At 44.3% G+C, this 25,813-nt stretch overlaps 1 protein-coding gene across 1 annotated transcript in view; it reads left to right on the forward strand.

The window, feature by feature from the left end:
* The window catches only part of LOC146856932 (transient receptor potential cation channel subfamily V member 6-like), a 254,437-nt gene that overhangs the window by 158,099 nt on the left and 70,525 nt on the right, over positions 1-25,813 (forward strand). Inside the window, exon 5 of the mRNA XM_085647392.1 lies at positions 727-825. Coding sequence (XP_085503518.1) covers positions 727-825 — 99 coding nt within the window. The remainder of the gene's footprint in view (positions 1-726; positions 826-25,813) is intronic.

Raw genomic sequence — 25,813 nt, forward strand, 5'->3', positions numbered from 1 at the left:
CAAACTTCAAAAACACGAATGCAGCTACTCACACTTTTTTTTTGTTCTGAAAAGAAGTCAAAGTAGGGGGTATCTGTTCATTCTATACTTGAAGAATGCCAAAAGTAAAGACGTAGAAAGACATTGTATGAAAAAATGGAACTAAGAAAAAGGTGCCTTCTAATCAACAAATTTCTTAGTTTCAAATTGTTTTACCAGAGCAACAAAAAGTTATTACAAAAGTGTTTCATGTTCCTGCAACTGCATTAACATAGTCCACTATGTAAAGATTCTGAATTAATTCCCTTCATAGACACAACAAGGTGTACATTACAGGTAAGAACCTTTTCCTTCTTTCTCATTCTTTGCTTATTAAATTTACATTTATCTTAATGTCCATTTACTTTTTGTTTGCTCTTCTTATTTACTCCAATCTTTAATTTTCTGTAACAGAGCAGTCCATTTTTCTCTTTTCTTTATTTCTCTCCCGGTTTATCCTGTACTCATCTCATACTGCCTATTTTTTTTACCTCATATAGCCCTCCTGTCTTTTTTCTGTAATGTCTCGTTTCAGCTTCCCATCATTCTTTTTTTCTATCTCTCGTTTCTGTGATTTGTCTTGTTTGTTTCAGTGTTCATCTTCCACAAACATTTCTGCATGTCTTTCATGTGACCCTGTCACTCACACTCTCTTTCACTTTTTTATAGACTATACATTTTTCACTAATTCTTTTTATTCTTCCTTAGGCGAGCATATCTTGTCTTTTGCGGCATGTGTAGGGAATGAGGGAATTGTACGGCTGCTCATTGAAAATGGAGCCAGTATCAAAGCCCAAGACAATCTGGGTAAGTGACCCATGCGTAACAGCTCTGCTTTAGAAATGGCGACAGCGACGACTCAAAAAAGGGGTTTCACCTAGCATAATGCTATGAAGGTTCTCCAATGTTTAAGCCTCAAACCAAATTACTGGAAGGCTCACAGCTGCCACGCTAGGCTGCTTTTGTGGCCACTCACTGCAACGGCAGGTCCATTCCATCCAGGCAGTGAGTTTGTTACCTTATGTTGTTTTTCTTCATTTGTACCCTAGGCCTCAGCGGCTTGGACTGCATAGGAAAGATAATTTGAATTTATATCTGGAGCTTTAAAATACTTTGGAAGAATATAACTTTCTAATAATTATATAAATTGGTGTCAAAGTTTTGAAGCTCAGACTGTGCAAATAATGACATCAAATTAGTATTTCCCAAAACGTCTTCAAATGCAGATGTCACCTTCCCAACCCTCGGCTACAGTACTGAAATCAGAGAGGATGAGGTCTAGAGGCTATATTAATTACCTTGGTACCCTGACACCTGATTTGTAAGGCTGGCAATAGCACTCAACACAAAATACATTTTAAGGTTCTTGACTTAATACTTTAGTTTCCTCTGCTTCTATATAGCTACATCTATATACGCATATATCGATATAGATGTATTACCCAGTGACGGTCTACACATGGTATTATAGTTTGGTCAGCTGTTCCAGAGGAAAAGAGTTTACTGTGTTACTAAAAACTTTGGCCCTGTTTGACGAGTCTCCCCGAAAATTCCAGAACGTTGCTACTTTTTGACTAGTTTGTGCACAGAAAGTTTCAGGGTGATCCGTCAAGTGGGAGACAAGAAAAAAAAGGGGGGGGGGCAAAATGCAAAATCCCCATGCATTTTCGACAAACTTCTTTAGGCAGGCTACAGCAAAATCCTCTCAAAGGAATTACACCAAATTTCGCAGGCTGCTAGATCTGGGCCTACCTCGGGTCCCATTGATACATTTAGGGGAGGGCCATTTTAAGCCTTGAGGAGCCCACCCCTGGGGCTAAAATGTATACAAAATGGGAGGGGGGCCAGGTGGCATCCCTTCCCAAGTCTTGAAAGGCCCTGGGCAGCCCATCCTGGGGATCAAAATGTGCTAAAAAAGGGAAGGGGGCCATGCCACCTCGATTGTTCAAAGGTCCCGGGGAGTCCACCCTTGGGGTCGATTTATTTAATTTAAGGGAGGAGTGCCACAGGGCCCCCTTCCCTGAGCCATTATAGGCCCTGGGTAGCCCACCAGGTGGCTGAAACTTTCAAAAAAGCCCCCCTTCCCTCAGCATTTAAAAGGTGGACCTCCCCTCCCTAAGACATTTATGGCCCTGGGGACCCCATCCCCCAGGCCAGCTCACTTGCTGTGGCCTGGGGAGCCCACCCCCAGTGACTAAGCGTGGGCAGGAAAACAAGTGTTTGCTCCCACTTGGTGGAAGCATTTTTAAAACTTCCGCCAAACAGTAGCAAACACAAAGTCTGCTCCCAGCGAGCTTGAGCTTTAAAAATGCTCCAGCCGACTGGGTGCAGACTTGTGATCTGTTTCCATGCCTTAACTAAAGTGGGAAGGGAAACAGATCAACAGATTGCTCATACCCTGAGGGAGCAGCATAAATAGCTGCTACCTGGGGTGGGAACAATGCCGGCTTACCAAGGATGCGTGGAGCTGGCTGGGGGGGGGGTTCCTGAGGCATTACCCGCAGCCCCCAACTTTGTGTATGGTGGGAGCCCTGGGTGAGCACCAGGGCACCCACCTATATTAAACGTAGGAGCAGGCGGATGAGGTCTCCAGGGCCGGAATAGGATCAGGAAGTGGGGCCACGTGGCCTCCCTCCCCTCTTCCGTGTTGGCCAGGGACCTTATGTGTAGAACTGTCATTAATTGCTTTGGTCACCTCACAGAGCTCGATTCTGACATCTAACAGGAAGGAATGAGGGCCTTCCGACTAATCAGCTTCTTAACCCCTGGTAAAGGAGTAAATGCTCTTGAAATGTTCTACCCAGGTGTCTGCACTCATATGTTTTCCAAGGCCATCTGTCTGACAGGCATTTGGGTTGAACCTATTCACAATTGTCCGAAAACCCATAGTAGCTTTTACAAGGTTTTCCCAAGACTCCTTTAATTGATATTTTCCTATTCTTGCAAGTTTATATACGGACCTGGCCCCTAGGGCGGCAATTAAGGGCTGCTTGCAACCATTGGTTAGCCTCTCTGTATATCTTGTTAAACCAACTTAAACCAACTTGGAGGAGAATTCTTTTAGTTTCTTATGGGCTCTACAGTTGAGTTGTTTTGATTTGCTAGTTCAGCATATCAAATGCATCAACAACCAGAGCTTTGGGCTGGATTTCATTTAGTAGATATTGATCAATGAGATTCAAGTTAGCACTAACAATAGCAATGAGCAAAGATGGAATACGTACACATGCCACCTGATCCTCTGTCCTTTGTCTGTTGTGGCCAAGGTTAGTAATTGCTTTATCTTGGGGCCTTTTTCTGATGACTGGGAAGCTAAGAACAAGCTCAATCGGATTATTGTCACTATAATTATGTTCTCTTGTCTTCCCCAACTGTACAAACCAATTAATAGTCTGGAATGGAAAAATATAATCAACATTGGTATCCTGATCCCATGCAATAAAGGATGCAATGTGGTAGTGAATATCCCGCATAATTTCAGTGAGATTACACAGACCAAATTTTAGCAAGTTCCTATATCATTTTCCCCCCTATACTCTGCCTTAAGGGGCAGGCGACCATTCTAGTTGGTCTGGAAGGGTACAAGGAGAATAAAATTAGTGCCTAGTTCAGCGTTAAAATCTCCCCCAATGTCAGCATTAAAACATTTGAGAACTGAAAAGGATCTATTCCCTAAATTGCGTGTCACTGAGAACAGATCATCAACATTAAACTCCTTGTTATTTTGACTACTTGTGGCCAAGAAAGGGCAGATTTGTATCACTTTTATGGACTAATCGAATGCATTTGATTGTGTGACCCACCCTAAATTATGGCTAATAATGGAAGAGATGGGTATAGATGTAGTGATAATAAACTTTATCTGCCAGATGTACTCGCAAGCCACCCCATGTGTCTCTCATGACAAAATTGGGGAGGGCACGAGACCTATTCAGATCTCGAGGGGCATTAGGCAAGGCTGCGTCCTAGCCCCTTTATTATTTTCAATTTATACTAATGGGGTAGAGGCCACACTCATAGGTTCTATTTGAGACGTTCCCTCTTTTGATGCAGTTCCACTTCCAGTACTGGCATATGCAGATGATGCTGTTTTAATAGCAAGAGCAGGGGTGGCATAACAAAGTCTTATAGTGGCCTATGTGGATTTTATCAAAAGTCTGGATCTGAGGGTAAATGAATCAAAATCTTTTCCACTGGTGACGGGCATTCTCTTTTAAGAAACTCCCAGCATTCTATATAGGGACTCGAAGGCTGGAAGTGGTGGACACTTTCCCCTATTTAGGGGTTTTGTTTGACAAAAAGCACTCTTGGCTAAATATGGTGGCCAATAGGGCTCTTGTAATGGAGAGAAGTGTGACAGCCATCTTTAATTTTATTAAAAGGTTGGGGAAAAAAACAATCGAGAGAATAAAAAATATATATAGTGTTGAGATTATTCCTGCTATTACGTATGGGGCATGGTGGCAACAGACTCCCTGCAAAGTCTAGAGGACGGATTTCTCAACAGGTTATTGGCTCTTCCTCGCTCCTGTTTGAATTACAATTCTCATATCGAACTACGTTCACCACATGTGACTGATAGTATTAGGCCCCCATCCTACTATGGCACTCGGTCTTGAGGAGGGATACTGTCAATCTAAACCAAATGATAATAAAAGATTGTTTATCGCTGGATAAGGCACATAAGATAGTATGGTTGCAGTATGTAAAGTATATATTGACTTCTCTAGGTCTGGCCGAGTTGTATACACACCCTAGTAGCTGCTTGAAATGCCCTTAAATGAGATTAAAGGCAATTTTTTCATTAAAGGCAGAATATGAAAGAAAAAAAGAAAACTATTTTGACTCTTCTGTAATGTTATGTCAAATTACCCCTCCCACTATGGAGGGGAACTACTCGTATTTATACAGGGTGGGTAATTTACAATATAGATTCATCTTGGTGAGGTTCCGACTTAATCTTATCCCCCCTGATGATGGTTTTCCCACCGATGAGGTATTCGCTTAGTGGTATAACAACATGCCTTCGTTATGGTAGTTCTGAGCAGTCTGATCTTTAATTAATCTTCTTTTGGTGTTTTTATAAAGAACAAACATCAAGGTACATCCTGCCTCTTTTGGATCGACATAATTTTAGCCAATGTGCTCAGCACTTTATTTCTTTAAAAATAGTAACAACCCACTTGTATGTTTTACATTAGCTTCATTCCTTTGGTCCTGCATGAAATGGAGGAGAGCTTCCTTAGCTTGGGAACCCTGAGTCCACTTAAGATGTGAATGTATTTATATTAGTCACCATTCAGCACTTTATAACATGTATCTTTCCAGGTTCCTATGGGTGAAATATTAAAAGATTTATTTGGAATTTTAAAGGAACTAGTAATTGTTTTAATGTATTTTAAACTGATTGTAATATTGTTTTATTAATGAAATCTATTTTGGATTGTTTTTAATGCCTTTCTTTTTACTCTGTGCACTTTATATGCAATCAAAATACTGTGAAATAAAGATCATTGACTGACTGGCTAACTAATTGTGTTATAAAAATTAATAATAACAAAATTAAATGTTGTAGGACAAACTACCTATAAGATCTGGATTCCTGGATGAATGAGGGATACTGGAAAAAGCAAGTACTTCTGGGACACCCAAATCAAGGTTATCATGACACCCCAAGTGCTGCCTGTGGTAGATGAAACTGCAGAAGCATAGAAGCTTTAATAACCATCCCACATGATGATGTCTAAGGACACAGGGTCATATTCATAAAAATTGTCGCATAGCGCAGCAAGTCACCTTGCTGCGCTGCATCACAGGGAAAGGGCAGGAATGCCCCGTATTTCTCTAATACGGCATATTCCTGTCCTGTCCCCCTGCACTGGTGCCATTTTGGCAGCCTTGCAACAGTAGGCGGGATTGTTTTGTGCAGGAAGGGGCACCTCCCTGCACAAAAACTATCCTCAGAGACGTTTTCCTATTTCTATGTGTGCTGCAGAATTCAGCACTCATAGAAAGAGGAAAAAACGAGGAGTCATAAAGATATTTCTCCTTGTTATGCCACACTTGGGTAGGCATAGCTTTTTGGCACATTCCCAAGTATACAAGTCCTTGTCAATCTGGGAATGCGTCAAAAACCATTGGAGTTGTGTGAGAACAGCCACCACAACGCCCAATGAACACCTTCTCTGGGCAGAGTAACACAACACAGCGATTTGCACTTCATTACATTACTCCAGATTTTTTTAGCCACTCAAAGCCACGCAAAGTGGCTTTGCATGGCTTCATAACTGACATAGAGGTTTGCGTCATGCATGTACCACAATATGTGGTGCAAGAATGACAAGAAGCTCTCATAAATATGCCCCTTAGTTTCTTGGAACATGTGATGTAAAATACCTGTACATATGCAAGTCAGTCCTCCTCCAACAACTTGGAGGTGATACCTGAAGTATTCCAGCAAAGTAGCTTCATCCACAGCCTGCTCTTTGTGCGTATTGAAGGATTTAGTATAGCCAGAGTACTGCTATTCTCCCTTAGCTGCCCTGCTGCCCCATTCACAGGCTAGCTTTTTGCTTGGGCTTATTGTCAAGAAATAGTCAGTTTGGCAAATTATTTTTTGATAAAACCTATTCCCTCAACCAATGGTGCCATGCAAGATTTGAATACTGCCTTACGTTTCTCAACTAATGGCTCCCAGCTGATAGCCTTGCAGGCACTTTTAAGTTCCAGGCCATATTACCTGAAGTATCTGTATTCTGAGTTGGCGGGCTCTTAAGGGGACCTCCCTGCTGGTAGTTCTTTTGTGTTTTGCTGATACATCACTGTTGTATGGCCAGTGCAGAGGTGACAGTTCAAGCATAGGGGTAGTGATGGTAGCACCTCCATCACATCCATTTTCTTGTGACTCAGTGGGACATCCTATGGCTGAGGATGTTGGTGACAGATCACAGATCCGTAAGTACAGGTGCCTTTCAGCGAAATTGATCTCTTTGGGACACCTCACCTGCCCTAGCCAAAATTGAATTTTGGATTCAATAGCAACCTTCGCATTTGGCAACATTATCATTTCCAATATTAGTATGGAGGATCAGAATAAACCAAACAGAGTTTATAGAAATTAAAGTGAATACCTTCATTTGTAAATTAGCAAATCAGGGTCCTCTAGTTTGCCCTTGAGCCAAGAGGGGTGGGCCAGTCCAGCCTCTTCCGAGTGAAGATGGGCCCGTCATGGCCCATTCTTCGCCTTGGCGCAACATGGGCGCATCTGGCACTGGGAGTAAGGTAGGCGAGCAAAGAAGCGCTGGGGGCTGATCCTCCACCAATCAGCCCCCAGCAACCCCTAACAGCAGGGATTATGAGCCCTACAGTCCACTATAGCCCACGCAAACAAACCAAGTCTTTATAGCATCCCACTCTATGGGTAAGGTAGGTATGCTATGAAGCACTGTGGGCTCCTCCTCCACCAATAGGCCCTTAGCAGCAGGGATTATAGGTCTTGCAGTCTGCCTTGCAGTCTGCTATGGCCACCACAAACCAGGCAATCTTCTCTACCCAGCTGATTTGCATAACAGTTAAAGCCCTTGCTCTAATGCGGGATTTTGACCTACAAAGCGTTACTCGTGATGTATGGTACTTTGACGAGCTGTATCACTCCTTATTAGGAACGCTCAGTTCATAGTTCACTATCTTACCACTTGCACTGAATCAGTCCTTGATGGATTTGTTCAGCTGCTTAGCTTTCAGACTTGCTCGCACTCTCTCAACAAGAGAGGTTGCATGCCAGCTGACAGTGTCTTCTCATTCAGCTTCATCCGCTGGGCCCACATTCATGAGTGCACCTGGTAGAAGCAGGAGTCCTGCATTCAAATGGTCCAGATCAGACCAACAGGGACTGTTTCTGCAGTCAAGGTATTGGCAATGGGCTCACAGTGGCAGTCCTTGCTGAGGCACTGATTGGGCCAGACAACACATGCATCCTCTTCTGCCTGATCACAACTTTGGAAGATGTAAGCCTCCACGGGCTGGTACAGCAAGCAGAAGCAGCCCCTGCCCAGCTGATCACTCTGGACAGGTGCGGCCATGTACTGCCCGATCACAATGCAAGGCAGTTGCAGTGCCGCACAGGCCGATAACAATACTGGGCACTTGAAGCCAGACAGAGGCCGATCACAACATTGGGTAATTGCGGCCATGCTCAGGCCGATCAAAACACTAGGCAGCGCTGGACACACAGAGGCTTATGGCCATGTTTGGCTGTAGCAGCCTTGCACAAGTCAATCAACTCAAGCAGGAACAGCCATGCACGGATTAACTCTTTGGGTGGCAGTTGGAGCACTGTACAGGTTGAGTTTGAACCCCAATCACAGCCCTGACTGGGTCTTGGCAATTACATCATGATGAGTGATTCAGAAGAGACTAAGGGCCTGCAGACACCAGTCAGTTGGCTCAGTTCAGTCAATATGTTCCTGAGACTCACAGAGACATGGGACATATTGCACCTCTCTCCTCTTAGGCAGACACTTATCCTGCATGGGCGGCAGGCTCTTTCCATCTCTAGCAGACAGGCATGCTTCCAAGCTCCTCAGTGCAGGTATACAGTTCTCCCAGCAAGAGATCCAGACTCAGGTGATGTCCTGTCACCTCTGGGAGACTCAGTGTCATTCAAACACCAGACCTGCTCACATAACAGTAGTCTGCATACTTTACAGAGCACTCCCTACTTGGACAGAGAGGACAAGGAACTAGAATCACAAGAGTGGTAGCAGTGTCACTCATCAACACCAAATTCAGACAGGAAATTTGGATCCCCCTGTGTTTAACTACAGAGCTGGTTTAAGGTGGTTTTTCAAACAACCTGATTCACGGTGGCAGGGTATAAATTGCTGCACCACTACCTGTATTAAACACAATGTATTGGAAACTCAATGATAGTTTCCTAAATCGTCTCATACACGTGCCCACCTCTAACAACCAGCCACAGCTGGTGGTTCTGAATACAACATATAAACACACAATAAAAGAGGCACATATACAGAAACGTCTGAACACAATCCTTGGGTTAATCCATAGGCCAGCAAAATCACGATGTCAGAGGCAAATTATTCTTAGTGTTGTCGTAAGTCCTTTTATTCATCGTTTGAATTATACAAGAGAATTTTGCAACACAGCCCACACGTTTCGCCCATGCGGGCTTCTTCAGCGCTGTAAAAATAACAATACAACACAGTCACGACACTGAACAACATGCATTTATATACAGACAAATACATCCACATTTAATTAAATACATAAATACCAATCATATAAAACACATATATAAAACATATAAAAAAGTAATGTCTAATTTGCAGACCGGTCTCAAATCTGCGAATACTTGACAAAACAAACAATATATTGACTCACAAATATTAATAGCAGACAAACAGTACAAATACATATTTCCAAAACCACTTGTGACCAAAAAGTGGCAAGCATTTGAAACTTTATTGACAAAAACCAATACTGATGAAAAAGAACAGACAAAGAGAGAATTCTAGCTGTCCTAATCGTTCAAATTGTACAAACGACCCCGTACCTATTGACCAACTGGAGTCAAGTAAGAGTGTAAATAAGGGGACGCGCTTGTCTGAACCATTCTTCTGCCGTGAGGGGAATGGCTCGGCAGTCTATTCTTCCGCCGTGAGGGGAACGGCTTCTAACAATCTTTGCCTACCATGGCCTACATTTCCCAGCAGCCCTCAATCTGGCGCGAGGAGTAAGCGTCATTTATGCGCCCATAGACCTCTGAAAAGCGCCGCTGCACTCCTGCAGCGCGGGACGCGCTTGGCTAAACCATTCTTCTGCCGTGAGGGGAACGGCTCGGCAGTTTAATCTTCCGCCGTGAGGGGAACGGCTTGGCAGTCTATTCTTCCGCCGTGAGGAGAACGGCTTCTAACAATCTTTGCCTACCATCGCCTACATTTCCCAGCAGCCCTCAATCAGGCGCGAGGAGTAAGCGTCATTTATGTGCCCATAGACCTCTGAAAAGCGCCGCTGCACTCCCGCAGCGCGCGACACGTGCGGGCAGCGCCCGGGCAAAACCCAGGCCAAGGGCGGGCCCGTCCTTGACCGTCATTGCCAGGAAGAGGCAGGGTAGGGCCACCCCCCTTTTTCAAGCTGGACTGAGGGTTTCCCATCAAGGCTATATTCCATCTGGATAAGGTACTGTGTTAAAATTACACCTGGATATGGGGCTTGCAAACTGAATGTATTGTTTGCTGGGCCATCTGGCGCAGGAACTTGATACCTTGAGCTTGTGTTCACTTAGTCACCGTTGTTGGGCATTGGTGACCCTTCAATCTCCTTGTAGCAGGCTATTGTCTGGGGACTGCATTTTCCTTGTTTGACTATGGGGAAACGGAAAACTATGGAGAGCATAGAGGCGGGCAGTAATATTAATGGTGGTGTAGGTAAGGGAAAAAAGGCTAAGAGAAACAAGAAGCACACAGCTGGAAATTGTGTCATTGATAGAATTGACACTCTTATCACTGAGTGCGAGGACATCCTGGCCTCAGAACCCTTACTTCCACGTAGTAATGGTCACTCTTCCCCTACACATGCTAGCCCGCCTTGCCCAGTAACCATCCCTGCAATGTTTCAAAAAGTCTCTAGAAAGGGAGATTCTGTCAATGGCAGTATATAACACCACCTGTTATAACTAAAGGGCCACAAGATGAGGTTACCAATAACCTAGGTTCTTTCACTAGTACCGTAGAATGTGTTTCCTATCCAACAGTTCCTTGTTCAAACAGGTTCACTGTGTTAGCTATGCCTGATATATACTCAACTATAGACAAACAATTAACAAGTACAGTACAAACACAACCACCGGTGAAAGGTAGTGTAGAACTGCAGGATATTTATGTGACCATTAATTCATTTAAGGGGGAAATAACAACTATGAGGCAGATGATTGAAGATCTCACTGTATTGGTTAAAACCCTATTACTTCTGGCTACACTCCCTCCACAGCAATTTGGTAACCTGGTTCATTTTAAGGGAATAAAGGATTCAGTGGATCAGATACTTCCGACTGAAAGGGTTAAATCTAGCGGACTCGTTAGTTCAGACACTACACTTCCTATTAACTCAGTCCCTATAAGTCAGAATCCTAATAATATTAGAAATCACACTGTACCAAAATGCCATTCTGCCCTAAAGGGTATCACATCGAGAGAAAGCCCTATTATATCTCCGCCTAGATTACGACGAGAGCAAGTAATATCTAGTGGTATACCCTTGGGCAGAAATTCTGTTGTTAATTTACACCAGAAGACTCGTTATTCATCCGCTGCCCTCCACCTACCAGGTCAAATGATTCACATGACCAACGTCCCCAAACTTAACCCCAATGCTGCTCGCGAAAGTCCTGACTCCTTAACAAACAAAGTGACAGATTGGATTCGACACACAAGGGGTTGTCATTCATTGATACGAGAGGATATAATTCACACCCGCAGATGCTCATCCCCAATGCAAACACATGATTATATAGAACTTACACTTTGTTCCATTGAGTTGGCTGAAAATCTCCTTGCCTTAGAATTCAGAACTTGCTCCCCATCTGCTTCGTCCATACAATTTAGGAGCATTCGCTCGCAGAATAGGGGGGAGGCGATTGGCACTCTGGAGCAAGGGACATCTTTGGAAGCAGTTGACTGACTAGAGCCTACCTGTTCATCTAATATGCTTCCAAATACCACTACTTGTGGCTCTAAGGATAACTCACATATCCTCTTATCAAATCTAGAGTCATTAGATATTAGGTTGGGTTAGGCAAACCTCAAGCTTGTCTTGAAGTGTCTGGTTCTCAGGTCTAGTAAACTTAGGATTATATCGTGGAACGTCGCAAGTTTACAAAATAAACTCTTACTCCCTCATTTTAATGAACTTACTGAGGGATTTGATATATGTATCTTTCAAGAGACCTGGAGCCTGGCGCCTCTACATAAAACAGGAAATGCGTTTTTATTGTATTCCAGCTACTACTGTGGGGAGAGGGCGTCCCTCGGGAGGTTTGATTGTCTGGGTAAATATTGCCCTAGGTTGTCGTGTTCTCATGCATCCTTTTTTAAGTTATGATATCATGAGACTGACTATTAGCGGCCCAAAAGGCGGGGACACCTTAGATTTGTTTAACGTCTATAGCAGAGGAACTAAGGGGGGCAATCAATCACCCACCATCACGCTTTTCGAACAGGCAATTTCCAGCTGTTCGCCAGGTAATCGTATTATGGTTGCCGGCGACTTAAATTGCACTTTTGAGCCTTTGAGCTCAGATGATTTGCTGGAGCATGATAGGGCTGATGGTAAATGGATAGTCCCTCATCTTAACTTATCCCCCATCAAAAAATGGACAAGCTTAGCCATCCAACTCAATGCATTGACCACAGAGTTTGATCTTAGGGCAACCAATGGAAGAACTCCCTCGAACACACAGGGGGCAAATACTTTGAATAGAGTTGGCTGTCCTTCGCGAATTGATTATATTTTACTGGATGTAAATCTGTGGATGAGAAGACCGATATGTTTGTAGGTACCATGACTGACAGTGACCACAATCCTTTGTGTATGACCATGACAAACCTGTGGCCTGTTTTAAGTCCCATGATTAGTAAGACAGCAACTTGTATTACGAATACCATCCCCTCCAATTGTAAGAGGCATCTTAAGTGGGAAAAGGTCTCTTTGCATGAAGAAAATTTGCTGGCCATTCGCAAAGTTTTGTCTGAGAAGACAGCGGAACTCTGTGTTATGACCACGGATAAATCTAAGGGTGATATGATCCCTAAAGCTCACACCAATACTGTGGAGACACTAAGCTCGTATTTCCAGGCTCCACGCTCGGATGGGATTTTGTGTGCTCGCAAACATAGAAAAAATGTATGGTACACTTCAGATTGTAAGCTTAAAAGACAATCTCTGATCCTAGCAGTTAGAACTAAAAATTGCTGTAGGGTTAAAATAGCTAGAAAAGACTACAAGGTAGATTTACATAAAGCGAAGACTGAGTGGGATGAGCGACACTGGTCAGAGCTGAAAGACGCTAGTCAGGAAAAGAACATGAATCTCTTCTGGTCTTTAGTGAGTCGTGGAGCCAACAGGGACTTAAACATTGTACCCAATCATATCACTGGACATGATTGGCATAATCATTTTACAAATTTATATTCCTCTATTGAGGGCGGATGTCTGGAGGAGCTATGCGGCACCCCAGACATTCCTCCTTTGGGGAATGACAGAGACCCTTTCTCGTGGGCTGAAATAGAGTCTGCGATTTTAAAATTAGTCCCTGCTAAGGCCCCTGGACCAGATGGTCTGCCAGGAGATTTATTTTTGTTTGACTCTAGAGGGTGGTCAAGATATTATTACTTGTTGTTTAATGCCATTGTTGCAGGATGCCCAGTACCAGACTCCTGGAAAGGCGCAGAAGTAGTTCCCATCTACAAAAAAGGTGATAGGGAAGACCCTTCAAATTATAGGCCCATAAGCTTGACTGATGTGATGCAAAAGGTGCTAGGTAGGGTTCTCCTGCAGAGAATACAATCATGGTGTGATGATGAACATATTCCCTCACAATACCAGGCGGGGTTTAGGGCTAACACTGGGACGATTGATCAGGTTTTTAGACTAATGCTCATATACTGGAAAGTGGTTTTAATCGGGAAAGGAAGCCTTTATATGGCATTCATTGATTTAAAAACAGCTTTTGATCTGGTACCGAGGGCCAATTTGTGGCAGATTTTAAATGATATGGGCATTCCTCCGCTAATTCTTAATTTGCTAATCCGTCTTCATGAGGGTAATTATGCTCAGGTGAGATGGGGCGCACAAGGTCAGCTAATGAAGCGGATTTCTGTCGACAAGGGAGTGCGCCAGGGTTGCGTAATGGCTCCCACCCTTTTCTCCTTGTATGTGAATGGGGTGGTGAAGTTTCTACAGGAGGACCAAGCGGATGCGCCTATTTTAGTGGGTGACAAAGTGCCAACGCTCCTATTCGCTGACGACACCCTGTTGGTGTCCAAGACTCCAGTTGGACTTCAAAAATTGTTGTTCAGATATAAATCCTTTTGTGATGCACGGGGCCTAGTTATTAACACCACGAAGACCAAGCTTATGGTTTTTAACCACCCGAAATCCTTTAGGAATAACTTTACATTAAATGGTACCCCTCTGGAAAGAGTTGGGAACTTTGAATACCTCGGCATACGCCTCTCAGACAAAATGCTCAGGAGGCCCCATATATCCAAAATGCTTCTGAATCATAAACGTGTGACTGGGGCACTAAGCAAAGAACATTGCTCCTCGTACAGTAGGCCAGTTGCCCCTGCGCTCGCAGTTTATGAAGCAAAGGCAGTTAGTTCGGCCATGTATGGAACCGAGCTATGGGGGTTCGAAAACGTGGACGAAATAAGTAGGTCTGAGCACAAATGTTTGAGGGAATTGGTGACGCTTCCCCGCAACACCCCTTTAACACCGCTAATGTATGACATGGGTATACGTCCGTTTAGAGCAATTGCCAGGTTACGACCATTGCTCTTTTGGGCTCGCCTTCGACGCACTGAAGAGCTTACCAACTATGCTGCAGCTCTAACCGAGGTAATGAATTTGGATGTAAACTATAAGGTCAATTGGCTATCGTATGTAATAATGTTATGATGCAACTTGGTCTTTGAGATGCAGGGAACAGTCAGGTTCCCCCTAGTAAAGCGGAACACAAGAGATACTATTGGGATTGGATTGACAGGCAAGAACTTTGCAAGCCAATGTTGGGCAGATTGACAGAGGAGATCTTCCTGTTCAAACACACTAGAAGCTTGGAGCGCTATTTAGATGTGATCCAGGTCCCACGAGATAGGACTTTATACATCCAGTTTAGATACGGCACGCTCCCCGTTAACATCTGAAAGGCAAAGTGGCGTAAAGCCGAGGACACGACAGAGAGCTGCCCTAGCTGTGGAGCTCCAGTGGAGTGTGTTGCCCATGTCCTGTTTGCTTGCCCTGCCTACAATAAAGCTAGGAGCAAATGGTTAAAACCAATATGTAGTGGCATGGTCACCCGCGATCACCGGTCTGCTATGCGTAATTTAAAATCTGATCCCAGTGTCCTATTTTCTTGCGGAGTGGCCACATTTCTAGGCCAAGCTTGGCAAATCAGGATTAGAGCCCAACGAGGTGTGACCTTCATATAGATATTTATGTCCCATTACTTGTGATTAAAATCATATACCATGCTGGAATGTTTTACAATTTCTGAACACTGTTAATTATATAGATAGCACTTGTACTTTATACATTGTTTACTGCGATGGATTATGCCACCCTATGTATATAGTGTCCCAGAGTTAAGCTTAAGTCTTTTATGAAATTGGTTTTATGTCTTTTATTCATATATGCTGCTTTTAACTTTATGTCAAGACTTTTTTGTACCCATCTGTACTGTATTGCAAGATTTTATCAAATATTGTTTTACTGTAAACATGTTATTTGAAGCTTTTATCATACATGCTGTCGAATAAAGCTATTTGAAATTCTATAGAATGAAATTCTATAGTAAATAAGGTCAACAGTATGGAAATAAACTGAAAAGCCCAAGACATACTTGTATGTCAGACCTAAGTGAGACTACCCTAGATTGTCTCACAGTTCGGAAGCAAGAACAAGACCCCATATCCACAGGCCACCTTAAATGAGGCAATAACGCTGCCCTGTCAGTACAAAAAGGTCAGTCAATTAATAGTGAAGTTGTCTATATGCACGTACATTGAAAGTTGAAAATTAGGAAAGACCAAAGGGGAAAAATAGATCCTGATAATAGTACCCTCCGAATTCTGATCCAGTAATGTCCTACAAGGTATTCACCTGGAAATAAGACGAAACTTAATTTCAAATTGTAGTTGAAGTCTAAAGAAAACAAACAGGGGGATTCGATTTACAAAACGGGAACTCCACAACATACCGACTAGTACGTATAAACCAATAACGCTACACCCGTGAAGATTAAACGTCTTTTCTTTGTGCAGCACGAGCAAGTGACTTGTCCAGATCTAAAATGGGGTTAGTAGCATACCAACCAGAGTTTAAAAAAGTGCGTCCACTTTTAAATAAGTGCTTTGCAAATATCGTACTTGTGACCAGATCCACCAAAATCGTGATCATGTGCAGGGTGTAACAAGTATAGAGAAAGGAACAATCACCCTACATCCGTGAATATTGTGAATATTTCCAAACACGCAATCCAAGAAACAATGGTACATCGTACCTCGAAGTAGCAATGTTGACAAATAAATCGTAAGGTTTAAGATTTGTAAAATAAAGAATTTAAGGACATGAAGTGTTGCGCTATAAAACCAAAGGCTGAAATACAAACACATACATGCTCAATTGTTAATATTTTTGTTACATGAGCCTGTATAGCAAGCTAGGCAATTGGCCCAAATGTTGCTTTCTTTTATTAAGATCACCCTCTATCTACGCTCACCTCTGTGCGGACGGCAAAGCTTCACTGTCGTGTCCCTGTCAATTCAAACCACCATGCCGGTAAAGGAGGTCTTTAAATACCCAATCAAAGACGACGCTAATCGACGTTGATCCAGGGCGTCTAAAACGTCTAGAACGCTTCCCTGTCTCAACAGGGCCTTACGTGGGTGCAACTTGTAAAGGGAAACATCCGCTTCCGGATATCTTATGTCAAATGTTTTCCCCAATGAAAAATGTCACAAGATAGATACCTCGCTAGTGAGACACCGAGGAGCGCGTCCATGCTTTAAAAGTCAAGTGCTATTGCGTGGTAACATAATACAAAGAGATACGTCCCTCATGCGATAACATAGTCAAAAGAAAAGAAAAACGTGCCTCGTAAGCTCTGCATACTCTCCTTCACTGTGTAGATTTGCCCATAAATACGTTTTCCAAATGCAAATAGTAAGCTGATCTACACGTAATTGTAAAATATACTGAGAAGTCTACATCAGTATTGAACTGTTTCTGCCTAAGTGCCTACAGAGGGTCGGTGATGTTGCCAAATCCACATCTCTATTCATATAATAACGTAATCTGATGCAATAGCGACATCAGATGAAATACGTCCAGTAGTAACACTACATATTTTTATGTAGATGGTTGGTAGGTCTAACAATATGTTTCCCAAGTGGAAAGAGTGGGGATATTCAAACACGGTGGCAAAATAGAGGGGATTACCTCCATCATAAATGATAACGTAAGTTACTACATGGTGACCGGACTTTCTAAATCAAAAAAGAGTAATAAGTGTTAATCCAATTCTACTTGCCTGTTCCTTACTGGATGGGTGATCACGAAATGAAATACCAATGTAATTACACATCAACAACAAGGGCTAGAGAGACAGAACGTAAATAGGTTTGTAGTCACAAAAACACGTGAAATTCCAAGTGGATGATAAAAGACATAGGGAATAAACCCTTAATTACACATCAGTTTCTGTTATTGGCACAGACACACATGTACTCTATTGCTTGTCTCCTATTAGTTAAGCCACAGCAAAAAAGTAAGATGTAACATACTGCTTTCTAGATCTGTAAATCAGAACGAAAAACAGGCTTAAAATCTTGTAATATTGAGGCTAGAAAAGACAGAACGTAAATGGATTTGTAGTCACACAAATATGTGAAATTCCAAATATATGATAAGAGACATAGGGAGTAACCCCTTACTTGCATATCAGTTTCTATTATTCAAACAGACAAATATGTATTCTATTGCTTGTCTTCTATTAATTAACCCACAGCAAAACAGTAAGACATAACATACTGCTTTCCACATCTGTAAATCAGAACAAAAACAAGGCTTTGATACATTAGTGCAGATCTGTATGAAAACTAATAAGAAATAGTGCAACTCTGTATCCAGATTAAGTCCCTCACTCGTTCATCTCAATCTACAGATCCATTTTGCTTCCAGTTGAGGTAGAAGGAGTTCCCTATCACCACCCCTTTGTGTGTGTGGTAATAGGTCAATTGCATGGAATCTGAAATTGGATCTATTGCTGGTTGAATCACACATGTGGAACACCAACGCATATGATGTGTCCTCATTCAGGCACGCTCTCCTGTGTTCCTGAATACATGTTTTGAGAGGATGAACTGTGCTTCCCACATAAGTTTTGCCACATACACGTATAATAACATAAATCACATATTGTGTCAAGCAATTTATGTAATGCCCAATGGTGTATCTCACGTTGTATTCAAAAGTCTATGTTTTCTGTGCCAGATGGCAAATATTGCACCCGCCACATGGGGAAAAGCCATGGGGACAGACGAGCGAAGTATTCTGCACCTTCTTGTTAAGGACATGTGTAGCTAGGACACACTAATTCTCTAATGGTCCTACATCTTCAATACACAATACTCGGGGTTTGTTGGAGAAGGTGACCCACCTCTGGTATCACCTTTTAGCAGATGCCATTTTAAACACCTCTTGGTTCAAAGTTGAGTTGGTAGTCATAAACGATAAACGTTCTTTGCTCGGCTTATTTCTAGGTAGCAATGTTTCTGTGCGTTTCACTGTGTTCACTCTATCCACCGCTTGTGAGAGTACAGACTCTTTGTACCCATGGCGTCTTAGACATTGTACCAACTGACAACTGTGATCTTTGTACTGTGTCTCCTCACTGCCGTTTCTCTTAATACGAATCAGCTCCCCATAAGGAATAGCTTTCATGGTGCTTGGTGGATGCAAGCTTTGGAAATGTAACAGACTGTTAACAGATGTCTCTTTTCTAAACATAGTGCTCTGCAAAGTGTTATTCTGCACATACAGCAACAGATTCAGGAATTGAATCTTGGATTGAGACATCATCATGGTAAATTTCACATTGAAAGGGTTGGTATTCAGGTATACAGAGTAAGATTTGAAAGCAACTTCTGTCACAGACCAAATGATGAAAATATCATCAATGTATCGCCCCCAAAAATTGGTGGACTTAATCTATGCTGCAGCAGATGGGGCCCAGGCATACACTTGTTCTACCCACCCCATGAATAAATTAGCATACGAAGGGGCAAATTTAGACCCCCATCGCGGTCCCCTGAGGTTGTTTAAACCAAGTATCGTCATAGAGAAAAAAGGTATTGTTGAGGATCACAGAGATCATGTCCAATATCATCTTATTGTGGTCATGTTGGCTAGCCCTACGTGATGATAAAAAAATGTAGACTGCTCTGCAGCCGTACTCTTCCTTTATACAAGTATAAAGGGATTCTTCGTCCAACGTAATGAGTCACAGTGATTCGCCCCATATTAGGTCATCTATCTTGTTGAGCAGGTCAGTAGTGTCTCTAATATAGGACGGAAGATTACATACCATGGGTTGGAGGAAAGAATCTACAAACTAAGCCATTGGTTCAGTGAGGGAACCTATGCCGGAGATGACAGGCCGGCCGGGTGGAAATTTCTATTTTTTATGAATCTTTTGTAAAAGATTCAAATTCAAACTCAAAATAAGCTTTATTTGATTATTAAAAAACAATCATAAAAGCACAAGACAGTAAACTACACAATAACATCATAAAAAAATAATGTGAAACATACTAAATTAATTTGTCCAAAAAACAGTTAAGAGGATTAAAAAACAGAAATTATATGGCAAAGTAGTCAGCCATCAGAACAGGGACGCGCGTTTTACCTGGTGCTGGCTTTGAACTTCTTGCCCTGCCGTGAGGGGAACAGCTTTCATCGGGGGAGCCCTGTCTGGCGGTGTCCTGTGCTCCTGCGTGATTTCTGCTGCCGTGAGGGGAACGGCTATTACGAACTTCACTCCCCAGCATCCCTTGCCCCGGGCGCCTGCCACATACGCAATCAGGCAGCGCCGGGGAGGGATTTAAGCCCACTGACAGCCCCGCAGCGCGGGACGCGCGTTTTACCTGGTGCTGGCTTTGAACTTCTTGCCCTGCCGTGAGGGGAACGGCTTTCATCGGGGGAGCCCTGTCTGGCGGTGTCCTGTGCTCCTGCGTGATTTCCGCTGCCGTGAGGGGAACGGCTATTACGAACTTCACTCCCCAGCATCCCTTGCCCCAGGTGCCTGCCACATACGCAATCAGGCAGTGCCGGGGAGGGATTTAGGCCCACTGACAGCCCCGCAGCGCGGGACGCGCGTTTTACCTGGTGCTGGCTTTGAACTTCTTGCCCTGCCATGAGGGGAACGGCTTTCATCGGGGGAGCCCTGTCTGGCGGTGTCCTGTGCTCCTGCGTGATTTCCGCTGCCGTGAGAGGAACAGCTATTACGAACGTCACTCCCCAGCATCCCTTGCCCCGGGCGCCTGCCACATACGCAATCAGGCTGCGCCGGGGAGGGATTTAAGCCCACTGACAGCCCCGCAGCGCGGGACGCGCGCTTTACCTGGTGCTGGCTTTGAACTTCTTGCCCTGCCGTGAGGGGAACGGCTTTCATCGAAGGAGCCCTGTCTGGCGGTGTCCTGTGCTCCTGCGTGATTTCCGCTGCCGTGAGGGGAACGGCTATTACGAGCTTCACTCCCCAGCATCCCTTGCCCCGGGCGCCTGCCACATATGCAATCAGGCAGCGCCGGGGAGGGATTTAAGCCCACTGACAGCCCCGCAGCGCGGGACGTGCGTTTTACCTGGTGCTGGCTTTGAATTTCTTGCCCTGCCGTGAGGGGAACGGCTTTCATCGGGGGAGCCCTGTCTGGCGGTGTCCTGTGCTCCTGCGTGATTTCCGCTGCCGTAAGGGGAACGGCTATTACAAACTTCACTCCCCAGCATCCCTTGCCCCGGGCGCCTGCCACATACGCAATCAGGCAGCGCCGGGGAGGGATTTAAGCCCACTGACAGCCCCGCAGCGCGGGACGCGTGTTTTACCTGGTGCTGGCTTTCAACTTCTTGCCCTGCTGTGAGGGGAAAGGCTTTCATCGGGGGAGCCCTGTCTGGCGGTGTCCTGTGCTCCTGCGTGATTTCCGCTGCCGTGAGGGGAACGGCTATTACGAACTTCACTCCCCCGCATCCCTTGCCCCGGGCGCCTGCCACATATGCAATCAGGCAGCGCCGGGGAGGGATTTAAGCCCACTGACAGCCCCGCAGCGCGGGACGCGCGCGGGCCGCGCCCGGGCGAAGCCCGGGCCAAGGGTGGGCCCGTCCTTGCCCGTCACTGCCAGGAGGTGCCAGGCCAGGGCTAACCCTCTAATATTTTGCTCGCCAATACCAACTGGAACATCCAATAACCCCAGCAGCAAAGGGATCTGACTTTGCTTAAAGGTACCTTTTGCTTAGGAAAGTTACTTCACTTGCTGTATTTCTCCCTAGTTGGTTCAATCATGGGCAAACGAAAAACCATGGAGGGGCTAGGGGGGGGCTCAGGAATGAACGCTATGCATGGCCCTAAGAAAGCCAAAAAAGTTAAGAAAAGCTACAAGAAGGTGTCCAAAAGTGACACGATGGACCGTATCGAAGCTTTAGCTGAAGACTGTGAAAATATTTTGATGGGGGTTCCGGCAGTAGACCAGGAGGCAAATATATAAGAGAAGGGGGAATTGGGAAATTCTCACAAAATAGATTCCATACATATACCAGAGATGGTTCGCAAGCCTTCTGGCCCAAGAGGCGTACAGAATACCCCCTCCCCGGAAATTATTTCTCTTTCCCAAACACCGACCCAGTCTCTTTCCCAGCACAAACCAAATCATTTGGAGCCCACTGTAATAGTGTGCACCAATAGGTTTGCGGCCTTAGCAAATGAACCGGCCCCTCACGAAATTTTGATAGCTAATAGCCCTGTGGAAACTGCCTCGGGGGCCCAAGTAGACGATGGCTTGGACACAGATAGTGACTCCACAGATTTGAAATTGTCTATTAACTTACTAACAGCAGAAGTAAAGGACTTAAAAGCCCTAGTTAAAAATCTGAAAGCCTCCCTAGAACTGTTAATATCGCATCATACCTCCCTAAATCCAGTTGCCCCACAGTGCATAATACAAACGACAAATAAAAGGCAAAGTTATTATAAAAATAACGATGGGGTACGCTCTCAGCCCACTCAACCAGAGCTCCCCACTTTAAACCATAAGGTAGGGCCGCACACCGAGTCTGCGATAACGACGTAGTGCAGGAGACCATTTGGTGTTTCGCCGGCGTCAACCCCTTTGAGATCTCAGGCAATTACGCACGATAGAGGTACTCTAGGTGTTCCATCTAGCGGCCTCTTCCCTTCTTTTACATCCTTAAAGCGGTCAGTCCTTATGGTCAACGTTCCTAAGGTGGTGGGTAAGGAACATGAGGACTCACTGATCAACAAGGCTACACATTGGATTAGGCATGTTAGAGGCTGCTACTCAGTAGTAAGAGAGGACATAGTGAAGGCTACTAGGCACTCACATCCGGCCCAGCGATAGGATACTATTGAGCTCATCTTGACATCCCCGCATTTAGCAGAGGGACTTCTGACTTTGGATTATAGATCTTGCCCCCCTGCTACTTCGAATATCCAATTTAGACATCCTTCTATGATAGGCATTACAGCTTTGGGGGATAAAATTATGAAGCCTCCTAGGGGATCACCTCTTGGGAACGACTGACTGACGAAAATTTCTAAATTGCCAGCCTTTCCCATATGTGACCCCGACCTATTATTCTCTCATGGTGCTCTTACTACCATTTCTATGCCTCAGGGATCGCAACAACGAGCCCTAACACTAAAACTCCCCCCTTACAATCCGACTGTGCCTATACTCAACCACCTGGCGAAAAGGGGCCTGCAGAAATGAACAGCGCAGGCTTGAAGATCCTCTCTTGGAATATAGCTGGCCTTTTTAGAAAGCTTTCTCTTCCAGATTGGAATAACTTTATTTAAGGCTATAATATATGCATATTCCAAGAGACGTGGTGCAAGATTGAGCACCATAAAGTAGGATTTGTGTCTTATTTTGCCCCAGCAGTATCACCACAAACAGGAAAGGGACGGCCATCGGGTGGGCTATTGGTATGGATAAGCATATCCTTGAACTGGTCACTTAAACAGGTTCAATGCATTTCCCCAGACCTCTTAAAATTGACCATCCGGGAGAACCAAGGAGGAAGAACCCTTGTAATCTTTAATGTATATGTTCGGGGAACTAAGGGAGGTTCTGAGTCACCAATAATTGCACCTTTGGAAACTGCGCTCTCTAACTGTCCCATTGATTCACATATCCTAATAGCAGGCGACTTCAACTGTACTTTTGAGCCTCTTGCTATTGAGGATATGTTAGGTATCAAGGAGGACGATGCAAAACGAGGAATTCCTCTATTAAGCATCCCGCCGATAAGAAGATGGACTAAGCTTGCTGTCCAACTGAATTCCTTGGCCATTGAATATGGGCTAAGAGCAACTAATGGTAGGTCTCTTTCAGATGCAAACGGGGCACATACCTACAATAGGCTGGGCTGCTCATCGCGGATTGATTACATTTTTTCAAATTTCAATCTGTGGCGGTATTTATTAGATATGGAGATAATACCGACAGTTGATAGCGATCATAATCTACTCTCTCTAACCCTAAAATCCGTGTGGTTACCCAAATCTGGGGGTTTGTTACTAGAAGATCTAATTCCAACAAGGGAAGTAATTCCCTCTAACTGCAACAGGTACTTGAAATGGAACAGGGTCCTCCTAGATGAAGGGAAGCGATGCGCCATTAAAGGAACTGTTGCAGAGGCACTGGAAGAATTGGGAGGCGATTTCTTGGATCATGATGTTGCTGTCAAAATTCCTGAAATTTATGACAAAACAATTAGCACTCTCCAGAATCTTTTTTGCACAACGACTAGAGCAGGATATCGGCCCGTGCCCTCAAAAACAAACAGCGCCAATTTATGGTATACGAAATCTTGTAGGCAAAAGAAGACGGCCTTGGTTGCTGCAGTTAGAAGCAGATCGCACCCTAAGATTAAGCAAGCAAGGAAGGACTACAAGAAGGCAGTAGATAGTGCTAAAAAAGAATGGGAAGAGCAGTACTGGCAGGATCTGAAAACGGCTAGCCTAGAAAAGGATGCCTGCCGGTTTTGGAATATCATTAGGACAAAGACGCGCCCCGAAAGTGACATAATTACTTGTAACATCCCCAGCTCCGTTTGGTATGAACACTTCCTGAAGCTTTACTCTGCCCCCGATGACCTTCCACTAAAGGATTCATCAATAGAATTAAGATCAACTACAGGGGCACCAAATAGCCATCCCTTTTCCGAAATGGAAGTGGAAACTGCCATCCAGCGCATAGTTCCAGCCAAGGCAGCCGGTCCAGATGGCATACCTGGAGATCTTTTCCGTACGGACCCTGCAAAATGGGCAAAATTCATTTCCATCCTAATTAATGCTATTGTCACTGGCTGCCAGATACCAGACTCCTGGAAAGGTGCCACGGTCGTCCCTATATATAAAAAGGGAAAAAGGGACGATCCAGCTAATTATCGCCCAATAAGCTTAATTGACTCCATGCAGAAGACCATTGGGAGGGTAGTGTTGTAGAGAATCCTGGAATGGGCGGATGAAAAGAAGATTCTCTCTGACTACCGAGCAGGCTTTAGGGCAGGCACGGGGACAATTGAGCAGGTGTTCAGACTACTTCTCTTGTATTGGAAGGTGGTCAAGATAGGCAAAGGCAGTCTTTATCTTGCATTTATAGATCTAAAGACTGCCTTTGACCTGGTTCCTCGAGGGTGTCTTTGGAAGGTTTTATCTGATCAGGGACTCCCGACGTACATCTTAAACCTTTTGGTACGCCTTCACGAGGGAAACTATGCCCAGGTCAGATGGGGCCCGAAGGGGCAGAGAACGGACAGAATATCGGTGAACATGGGCGTCCGCCAGGGCTGTGTTTTAGCCCCCACCCTATTTTCCTTGTATATAAATGGGGTGGTGGAGCACTTGCAGCAAATACCATCTGACCCACCGGCACTAGCGGGCGAAAAAATTCCTACTCTCCTGTTCGCCGATGATACCCTCCTTATCTCTAAGACCCTGACGGGCCTACAGCGCCTGCTGGATGGTTTCCAATGCTTTTGTACCATCAGAGGATTGGTTATCAACACAGAAAAAACTAAGTATCTGGTGCTGAACTCTCCTGCTAAACTTAGAATTTCACCTGTCTTAAACAGTGTCCCGCTTGAGAGGGTCACTGTATTCGACTATCTAGGCATCCGCATTTCAAAAACCATGTGTTGGAGCTCACACATGCAAAAATTGCTTCTGAATCATAAAAGAGTCACTGGATCTATATTTAAAGAACATCGTACTTCAGCAAGCAAGCCCATAGCTCCAGCAATCGATATATACATGGCTAGAGGAGCAAATTCGGCCCTTTATGGAGCCAAATTGTGTAGCTTTTCCAATTTAGATCAAATTGTGAAGTCTGAAAATAAATTCTTAAAAGATCTTATGATGTTGCCTGTAAGGACTCCTACCAGACCTTTGTTACAAGATCTAGGGTGCCACTCACTTAGAGACTTGGCTAGACTTCGCCCGCTTTTATTATGGGCTCGCTTGTGGCGAACCCCTGAGCTAGCCAAGTATGCTGCAGGTCTAAAAGAAGTCATGAACATGGATGGCTGGTATAAAATCAACTGGCTTACCACCTTGAAATCACTGCTCTACGATCTGGGCCTCAAAGAGATGTGGATAACTAGATCTTCTCCACCTAAGGCAGAACTCAAGAAAGCTTACTGGACTTGGATCCATAACAAGGTTTTTTCAAACCATAAACTAGGTAGGCTCACTGAGGAATTTATGCAG

The sequence above is a fragment of the Triturus cristatus genome, chromosome 3_2, assembly GCF_964204655.1.
Source record: "Triturus cristatus chromosome 3_2, aTriCri1.1, whole genome shotgun sequence".
NCBI classification, from domain to species: Eukaryota; Metazoa; Chordata; class Amphibia; order Caudata; family Salamandridae; genus Triturus; species Triturus cristatus.